Source organism: Buteo buteo, chromosome 9 (assembly GCF_964188355.1).
Source record: "Buteo buteo chromosome 9, bButBut1.hap1.1, whole genome shotgun sequence".
Lineage (NCBI taxonomy): Eukaryota > Metazoa > Chordata > Aves > Accipitriformes > Accipitridae > Buteo > Buteo buteo.
In genome coordinates, this window is record NC_134179.1 from 2,924,892 (window position 1) to 2,934,421 (window position 9,530).

Here is a 9,530-nt window from a genome sequence, read left to right on the forward strand (position 1 = left end):
CTTGTTATAGAAGATATCAAGTCCACAAGCTAGGAACTGCTCTACAAATGCAATTACAGCCACAACAATCTCATTTCTTCTTTCAACTCCATTGACGCAAACTAACGTTAGTCATATCTCAAATATGGGGCACCTCTATCGCCCAACTAGGTGAGAGGTAATTTTGCGTGCCCCGTTCAAAGAAACTCTCGTGCGTTAGCTTTAGGCTCCGAGCATGATCCCGGTAAGCTTGTTACAACACACAGCTAGATGACCAGTAAGTATCTGCTCTTATTTGCATTTATTCAAGGAAAGAAGAAACATCCCCCCTAAAGACCTACGTTTTAAACAGCAAAAACCTCAGTAAGAGAGGGATTCAGCATTACCTAGATAACACCAGGGCAAGAAACAAAAAAACAGGAAAAAAGTAACAGTAGTTGATCAAAAGGGAAAGAGATTTTTTTTTCCCCTTTTTCAATCAAAGTGCAGTACATAGGGTTATAACCTATGCACTAAGCTTCCTGTTAATGGCAGCTAGTCTATAACAAGTTGACCAAATGACCCTGCTTCTAGTCCCACGAGGATTATTAATAACCAGAGCACACCACCTCCACAGAGCACATGTGAAGCTCTCACTCCGGTTGCGGAGATCCACATCAGCCCCAGTTAAAGGCAACCCTCCCCACCAGATCCTGGCAAAACCATCGCTCCTGAATGGCAGCCTGCTTTGCAACCCTAAATAATAGTCCTCTGTGTGGGGGGTGAGACCATCCATCATCTTGTTTCAAGGGTCTCTCTGCAAGCTGAACCCTGGCAAGCAAACACCCCATCTCCCAGGCATGCCAAAATCCATCACAAACAGGCTGCCTCGCATAGCTAACACATCCTCTCAGCTTCTGATTAAAAACAAGCAGGAGAGCAGCTGCCTGCCAGTGCTAACAGGGCAACCTCCAACCTTTCCGTCCTTTCTCCGGGCAGATTTGGCCACGTTGTCACACGCAGTCCCATCCCTCTGATGCTTCATCCACCCCCCCAAACCGTTTTCAAGCCGGACGTCGCCTTAACCATGCCTTCAATCTCAAGGTATCGTATTCAAGAGGTCCATCGAGGTGGTTCGTTAAAGTACTTTATTGGTGATCACGTATACTCTGTGCACATTAAGCTTTGTACAAAAAACACCCCTCCATTAACACCAGAGCGGGCAACAGCCACCAGGAGCTTTGAACGCTGGTTTGGCTCCCTTCTGCAGAAGCAGAAGCGAAAACAATGTTAAAAAAATAGCCAAATCGGCCACGCCGGTTGGACTCCACCAGCAAACCAGTCCTGCAGTTCGCAGCCTGAGCTGCGGCACAAAAAATTAAAAACTCCCTCCCAGACAAGCCTGGTTTGCTCTCGCTACCATCCAAGGGATGCACGGGAAAGACTTTGCACCTCCTGCTGCGCTCTGCCTTCGGGGTCCTGCCTCCCACTTCTGATGCTCTGCCATCAAGTGCCCGTGTAGTTTATCAAGACTAATTAAAAAAAAAACTCATCTCAAGAGCTCTAAGCCAGCGGGGAAGAAGTTCCCATGCCCGCCACGGCCTCACTTATCATCCGAGCCGCCCTCCGGCAGCAGGGCGCCGCTGGAGCTCTTGTTGCCTTTGCGGACGCACATGCCGCAGTCCAGCTCCACGTCGATGTCCCCGAATTTCAGCTGGCAGGACTCGTTGCAGCTGCAAGGGAGACAGTGACACCGGTCAGGTATTTGCGGGCAGCGAGAGCTGTCGGCTCACCCCAGCCCGCTCGGGAAGGCTGCTAAGGACCGTCTGCTCTGCGGTGGCATCAAGCCCATCCTTTCCAGCCAAGCCACGGACTAGTCCGTGCTTGGACACGCACGGACGCCCACTTTTCTTATCCCACGATACACTGGTGGCTAGATTTCCCAGGGTAGCATTGGGTTTAGGTATTGCTCTTGGCCATCCCGACTCACGCACGGTGCCAGGACCCCTCTCCCCCACGTACCAGCGAGTCGCGGCGGAGTTTGCTGCCAAGACGGCGAGAGCGCCCACGTAATGCCAGCAGAAGCACATGGTGAGGAACGTGAAGTTGCTGCGGTCGGTCTGATCCCAGCCCGGTCCTCCCCACGGAGGGCACAGCACAAACCCAATCTGGTCACGGATAGAAGAGAGATTAGGCATCGGCACAAGTCAGGCTTTAGCACATCCCTCCTCGCTTCTCCTCCTGTTTTTAGCCAAGCTGCTGCAGCTGACTACGGACTAGAGGCACAATAACCCTAAGCAACACCCGGACCGCTGCCCTCAGCGCCCCCAAGCATGCTTGCCTCCCCAGACTGATACAGGGGTGCATTTCAGGTGGAGTGGGATGCTCTGCAGACAAGCCTTAGGGCTCGCAGCTCAGCCCAGCATCCCCAGAGAAAGAGGACAACCCAAAGGCTACATTGCCAGGCCGTGCATTTCTCCCTAGACCCAAAGCCGGGTGATTACGTGAGAGGTTTCCACATATTTCCAGTTACTTGGAACAAATAAAGGAAGAAATTGGACCTAATAAAAAGAACAGAAACCCATGACTGTGGTTTCTCACCCTTGTGGGGGGTCTAACTTCCATTTAGCATGCAGGTTTGTCGATGATGCATACATTACCCGTGCATCTCTCCACGATGACAGCTCTGGCACTAAGCCTCATTTCCTCCTCTTATTTACTAAGATATTTCAACCAGCCTACAAGTTGAACCCAACAGATGTGCCATAAAGGGCAGAGCAGCCCCCCTCCGCTTGTTCTTCCTGGGTGCAAACCCCACTGCTGGGAGGAGAGCGCTGGATACGCACTGACCTGCCAGAGCCAAGAGCCCTGGAGAAGGAAGGAGCTGGTCCTGAAGGTCTCCAGGATGATGTGGTCTCGGAGGAACACCTCTAGGAGGGCACAGAGGGCTCCAGCAAAGATAGCCATGGCCAGCAGGGAATGGAGGTGGTGGTCCAGTGCAGCATCGCTGTAGTCACGGAAACAGAAGAGCAAACCTGCCAAGATTCACACTGCATTAGAAAACGATGCTCTGGGATTTGGTTGGTTTTTAAAAAAAAGAAAAAAACAACCAACAAAAACCAACCAAACACATCTGAAAACTATGCTCCAGGCCTTGCTATGATCTGCCTGGTGGGAAGAGCCAGGCAGCAAACAGCCTGCTGTCACCCCCTTCACTCTGCAAGGACCACGCAGCCCCCAGCGCCGGGGTCTGCTCTATCCCCGTGCCCCAGCCAGGGCCGTAGGGCTGCCAGGAGAAGCACAACGATGGGCACCTCCAGCTCAGAAGGTGACGGGGAGCTTTGTATCAGGGTTTATCGCTCTGTGCATCCATTCGAGGTGGGGGGACAACAGCTTTTTGCGACTCCGGCTGCTTGTCACCATCCCTAGGGCCTCACGCATCCCCCATGCACCCAGCCACGGCCGGATTCATATTTGGAGAGGAACAGGGAGGGGGTGACTTCGGCACGCAGCCGGTGCCATCGCGCATCTGCGCACCCTCCAGCTCTATCTGCTTGCACGGCACCTTGCCGGCCTCGAAACAGCCCAGGGATTTTGGGCTGCACACCGGTGACCCTCCCGACACTTCCCCCAACCCACAGTCCATACTCTCCCAGGCACCGCGTGCGATTTACCTTCGATGAACAGAGCCAGGGACAGCGAGAGCCGATCCAAGCCAAGCGGTAGCTTGAGTGGGGAGTGCGAGACGATGTCCACGACGCCGGAGAGGAGGAAGAAGAGGTACATGGTGGTGTAATGCCAGTGGGTGAGGTCTGTCCAGCTGTGCGTCTTGGGGCTGTACAGCTGCAGGTGGGGACCGGCGGGAACAAACTGCTCAACCAATATCCCTGGGCAGAGAGCGGAAAGGTCACGCTTTTCCTTTTACACGGGGGAAAGGACAAGCTTGCCGGAAACCTTTCTTTGCAACGGTGAAGTCGTAGTGGTATTTGCCCAGAGGAACGGTAGCAAGGTGCCATCACAGAGCAAGCCACAAGCATGTCCCCAAGCCCTCCCACATGAGCCACGGCCGTTTCCCACTACAAACGACCCCAGTCTCATGGGAGAGAGCGGCTGCAGTGCCAGTAGGTATTGGGGCAGAGACTCATCATCATCTCTTACCTGCTAGAGCAAAGAAAGCTTTGACCGCCCCTTCAAAGAATTCCATGCGCTGGACCCCATAGCTTGGCTGGTTCTCAGCATTGGCCTTCCGCCTGAGATACTTCAGGGAGTATCGCACAGACCACCAGAGACCAAAAATTAAGAAGAAGGTGCCCCGGAGGGCACTGCCGAGGAAACTTGTTGGCATCGGGCTCACTTGCTGGACCTGCAAAGACAAACAGCATCTGGGGACCGACTCAAAGTATCCCCGAGGGAGATGTTGGGCTGCTCACTTGCTCAGCATCCCTGTGGAGCTGCATCCCAACAGAGCGGGTGTGCACGGCTCCGCCATCAGCTGCAAAAAGGTAATACCAGAGATGTGACATCACCATGGAGAAGCTGCCACCGTGCACCACTGTATATACCTTTATACACACACACATATATATATATGTGGCTGCATGCATACAGTCATCAGGACTTCATCGTGCCAGAGAAAAATACAGTAGCACCCAAGAAAGCATAACAGCTATATGCTATTAGAAGAGGAACCATAACAAAGTTTTCGCTAATAAAAAGCAACATGACAATTATCTCCTCAGAACATAAACTCCCTCCAAGCTAGATAATTACCAGGGTGTGAATTCAGCCGGTGTGTTCAGCAGCTTCAGCCAGCCAAGGCTTTACTGGGCCCTACCGGCTGCGCAACAGGAGGAGGAGGTAACCCAGGAACCATTACCATTTCCAAAAGGAGTCTCATACATATTCCACACAACATGAAGCACGAGCCATGATTTGACGCAAGATATTTCATCTCCAGTAGGAAGAGCTCAAAGGCTAAAGGCACGAAAATTGCCTTCATGCTAAGCCAAACCAACGCCACCGAGCACCAGCAAGAATGGAGAGGAGCAGAGGTACGGCAGCACGACCGGCTGCCACGGGCCAGGTTATATCCTGCAAAGCGTTTAAGCCTATACTCAAATTGTCGAAAAAAATCCCAGAGCAGCAAGCACAGGAGGGAATAAGTAATGATCTAAATGCTTATAGCAGTGAGCTTTTGATGTTACCTTGGGATGGTCTTGTTTCCTTCAGCAAGACCTCTCTGCTTGCTCTCTGTATGCATCTACCACCTAAGGAGGTCTCACTCTTTCCCTCCTCACGGGCTTTCTGGTCCTTTTCTACAGCTCAGATGTGCATGGAAGAAGGCATTACTCATCCTGAAGCTACCACACCAACTTGCCCTTGCATCATAAATCACATCCTCGCTGTGTTTATAAATACCAAAGCAAATTGCAGAGGCTGGATGAACAACTCCAGCACGTTCTCCAAGTCCTCCCACACTAGAAAGTAATTAGGCACTGCAAAATAAGGGTAGGATATGGTGTGGCAAGTGCCTTAGGTGAGGGAGAGCTCTGCAAGATGTTCCCGGTCAGGTTTTGGCTGCAGAGCTGGAATCGGTCGAACAGGCTCAGCCCTGCGTGGGCAAGCACGGCGTTTGTATGCCGAGGCTATCGTCACCCATTGCCTCTCTGGGACTCAGGTAATCTGGGGAAGGCTCAAAGCTGTTTACACCGTGTTAAAGTTTCCTTTCAGGAGGGAAGTTGCTGACGAGCCTTTCAGGCAGATGAGAAACACCCCGTCCCAGGGGCTGTGTCGGGCATCGGTGATGGCCTTCTGCTCTATTTTGGATGCCTACATTAGGGCGAGACGGCTCATGCCCCATGTCTTTCCTGGTTATAGCCAGTCCAGGGCACATGTATTCTCTGCACAGACATCCACATGCTGAAGTGACTAAGAACAAATGCTATTAAAGCGCATTTAAGCGGTGCACAATTGCACGATACATAACCAAATTTTACCGTTGTCCTACAGAGACTGTGACTGCAAGGGCAACAGCCTGAAGCTGGAGTCGGGAGCGTACCCCGATCAAGATACGTAGCAGGAGCGTTAACTTGACCTGCTTAATTGGAGACATCCCAGTGCCCAGACATCAGAAATGACAACTGGCACGTCCCACCTGCAGCTGCAGAGGCTGCTCCAAGCCACGCCAGCATCCAGCTTTAACCCAGGCATTTATCACCCTACATCCACCGGGCATCCCCTCTTCCCCTTAGTCACCAGCAGACCCGAACAACGCTGTTTTGGAGCTGTCCCTGGGATCTCCTACCCTGACCATCCCTCTCCCCAGCAGAGTAGCCTCACTCTTCTTCGGTTTGGTGCTGGGGACCCTTTTTTCTTTGTAACCTGGCAGCAGCCCAGTCCAGCAAGGCTTTTGGTAGTTGTCACGAGTCCCCTTTGCTTCCCACCACCCGGCCGCAGCACTTCAGCAGCCACCACATATCCTGGGGCATCTCTCACTTAGCAGAGATGTCCCAAACCCACCCTTGGGTCAAGCAGAAGCTTGCATGTAGCCCACACACCAAAAAAAAATTTAAAAAAATCACCTTCTTTTATAAAACAGCCACTATTTCACAGAGAAACCAGACATGTTTCCAAGCAACAGTCTACTTGCACAGCTCACATATTTGAGGCGCAGAAAAACAACCCCCACACATCCACACAGCCTTTCGACCAGCCCACCGAGCCCAAACCCGATACCTCTCACGCGCTGGTTTCCCCCAGCCCCAGCGTTTGAGTCCACGCTTGCATAAAAGCTGATTAAGCTCCAAGTGAGCCACAGCCAGGGAAGAGAAAACACCGGTTGAGGAGAGGCACTGGGTTATTTATTTTTCCTGCGAGCTAGTTTGTCTGTCAGAGGACTTGAAATATGGCTGCAGTCAGAAGTTATTACCTGAGCTGCCCTTCTCCCTCTGCAGCTTCCAGGCTGTGATGCTTTTGCTTATTAGCCATACGGGAGCTGCCTGCTCTCCTTACAGTGCCTCGCATTGACTGCTCGCAGCCTCCCCCCGGCTCGGCACGGGAAGGACGACGGCATTTCTGCCCAATTTCCAGGCTCTCCCCTCAGAGCCGTTGCAGCTCTGGGTCTGTCATCATCGATGATTTTGGCCCCGTGTAGGGACTTGTTCCAGCTGATGCCGGGGGATCGACGCTGCTGGGAGGATGCCGTCCACGTGGATGCACGAGGATCCCCTACGAGCACCCATGGGTGCAACCATCAGCCCGGCAGGCACCGTCCTAGGACAACCAGCCTGTACGCAGAGGGCAAGCTCAGCGCCTGGCCACGGATGTTCGGAGGGTCTTCTCTTTGTGGATCCTTCTCCATCTTTGCTACCCAGGCACATTACTCTTGTGCCAACAGCTCTCACCCAACAGAAGAGGCGCAAGCCCCCTCTCCTCCTGCAAGCCCTCTGCTAGGACGCACCTCCAAAACCTGATAAACCCCGAAAAAAGAGCTAAACACACACTGCCCACAATTACTAGGAGTCTGTCTCCATCAGGACCACTTCTGCCAGCCTCATCAGTGGCCGTCATCACACTAGACCTTTGCCTTGCAGGGATGGACTCTCCCCACGTCCCTTCTTCCCAAGCTCAAGCAGCCACGTCCACCCCGCGGCCCAGCTGCTCACCGATGTATTTCTCTCTGTGGGTAGAAGAGTTTACCTGTGACTCCTGCCTGTCCTCCTCCCTCTCCAGATGTGGCAGTGAGGAGTGGTTATTACTCAGAAGAGGCAGATAAAGGGAGAAGCCACCACGGGGAGGTGGCCCTCAGACAGGATGTTTAGAGCCGAACATCCTGCAGGCCAGTTCAAAGCACGCTGAGTCAACCAGCTTTCACAACCTGGGACACCTCGTGTCTGTTATTATTAAAAAAAAAAAAAAAAAGAAATCTCCTGGAGTTTGCCACAAAAATCAGGATGAGCAGCCAATTCCCGTTCCCATGGCAACCACGTATATTCAGTTATTATGTTGGGTTTTTTAGATGACTGGGGAAGGAGCCAAGAAAAGACAAGGCTGCAGCATCGCCTGACATGGCCAGGCTCTGCTGGAAAGGCTCTGAAGTCTCTAAACTGGGCTGCCAGGTAGGCGATAACCCTTTTAGAGTGGTCTGGCCTTATAAAAAGTGCCTGCAGGCAGGAGATTCGGGGCCAGGAGCTCGCAAACCAGAGCTGAGCTCTCGTGAGTTCCACCTCCCAGCCCACAGCAGCCAAGAAGAAGGGGACGATGGCTCACTCTCCCCCAAAAGGTGGGTTGGCAGGACGCAGCAGCCTGCTTCCACTCCTTTTTACCTAGCCGATACTCAACGCTGCCCAACGCCAAGAACCCACAGACACAAGCCACTACCAATCCGCCCCGCGCGACATCTCCGACGGCTGCGCGCCCAGCCTTAGCGCCTCACCGGCTGCCCAGATGAGCAACGCAAGTGCCTCAAGGCAAATAAATACCACGGGCCACCCCAGCATCCCCATCTCCCCCCAAAGCACCGAGCCGATGGTCCAGAAACACCCAGTGCCACTCAGGAGCGTTGCCGAGCCTCCGACCGCCCGAGGAGCGGCCGTGGGCATCAACAACCACTCGGCGCATCCCCAACCCAGTATTTCTCTGGGTTGCGACCGCACGCACGTAACTCCCCGTGCAACCAAAAAAAAAAAAACCCCAAGCGAGGCCGTGGGGTAAGCTATGCCCAGCCCTGCCAAGAGCCCCGCACACGTGAGCCAGCACCCCAGGGAAGCCCCAAGGCTGGAATAGCACAGAAGCAAACCAACCTGCGCAACCCTCCCCAGGGTGATGGGCTGTTCTCCGGCACAGCCATAAAAGCCACCAAGCCGTAGCCAGGAGCTTTTTTATACCCATTATCTCCATATCAGCGGTAGCAAGTGGGAGGAAGGAAGGAAAACAAGAAGCTGGCGGTGATGCTGGCACGCAGCCGTGCCGTACACCCATCGCTGCTCACCTCCGACGGTCCTCGGGGAGCAAACCGCATCGCAGAGGGCCGAGCACGCGCGCAAAAGGGTCCCGTAACATCGGGGAAGCCCACGGCGACAAACGGGCTTCCACAAACACAGGCGGCTTCACCCAAGCTTCAGGGGCTTGCTACCACGTGAAGCCCAAGCACAGAGAGAAATGCAGCCCCCACAGGAGCTCTTCCTTACAGTCCTACCCCTAAATATAATACAGCAAGTAAAGCATACCTTTCTTGCCGGAAAAAGAGCAGCAGCACCATCAAGGACCTCTTTGCAGTTCGGTTTTCCTTTCTGCAACCACCCAGCTCGACAAACCATTACCCCAAAAGGCGGCTTAGCACAGAACCACTTCCCCAAACAAAACGAGTCAAGTTCTTGGAGAAAGTGGGAAAAGGCGAGCTGGGAGGGCAGCAGCTGGAGGGAAAGGGGAGGAAATGAGGCTCAGCTGAAAAGTATCTGCTCAAGAGGCTGAAGGTGCCTTTTTCCCTGGAGTTTAAAGGGCCAGCAAAGAGTAAAGCCCATAGAGAAAGGTTTCTATGAAAAGGGCAACTTGGATTCAAGTACCTGCCAGTC

General features: G+C 53.3%; 1 protein-coding gene across 3 annotated transcripts; it reads right to left on the reverse strand.

Annotated features, from left to right (window-relative positions):
* Positions 1–1,095: 1,095 nt before the first annotated feature.
* LOC142034891 (transmembrane protein 45B-like) lies at positions 1,096–8,845 on the reverse strand. 3 transcript variants are annotated; one of them, XM_075036712.1, is made up of 6 exons: positions 8,760–8,845; positions 4,117–4,321; positions 3,633–3,845; positions 2,809–2,993; positions 1,981–2,126; positions 1,096–1,691 (listed from the first exon to the last, which is right to left on the reverse strand). In XM_075036712.1, exons 2-6 carry the CDS (start codon positions 4,301–4,303, stop codon positions 1,562–1,564), a joined length of 861 nt encoding a protein of 286 aa, XP_074892813.1. In that variant the 5' UTR covers positions 4,304–4,321; positions 8,760–8,845; the 3' UTR covers positions 1,096–1,561. The 3 variants fall into 3 exon arrangements, with proteins under 3 accessions (XP_074892813.1, XP_074892814.1, XP_074892812.1); XM_075036713.1 differs by lacking the exon at positions 8,760–8,845 and adding an exon at positions 7,657–7,919; XM_075036711.1 differs by lacking the exon at positions 8,760–8,845 and adding an exon at positions 5,163–5,265.
* Positions 8,846–9,530: the final 685 nt, after the last annotated feature.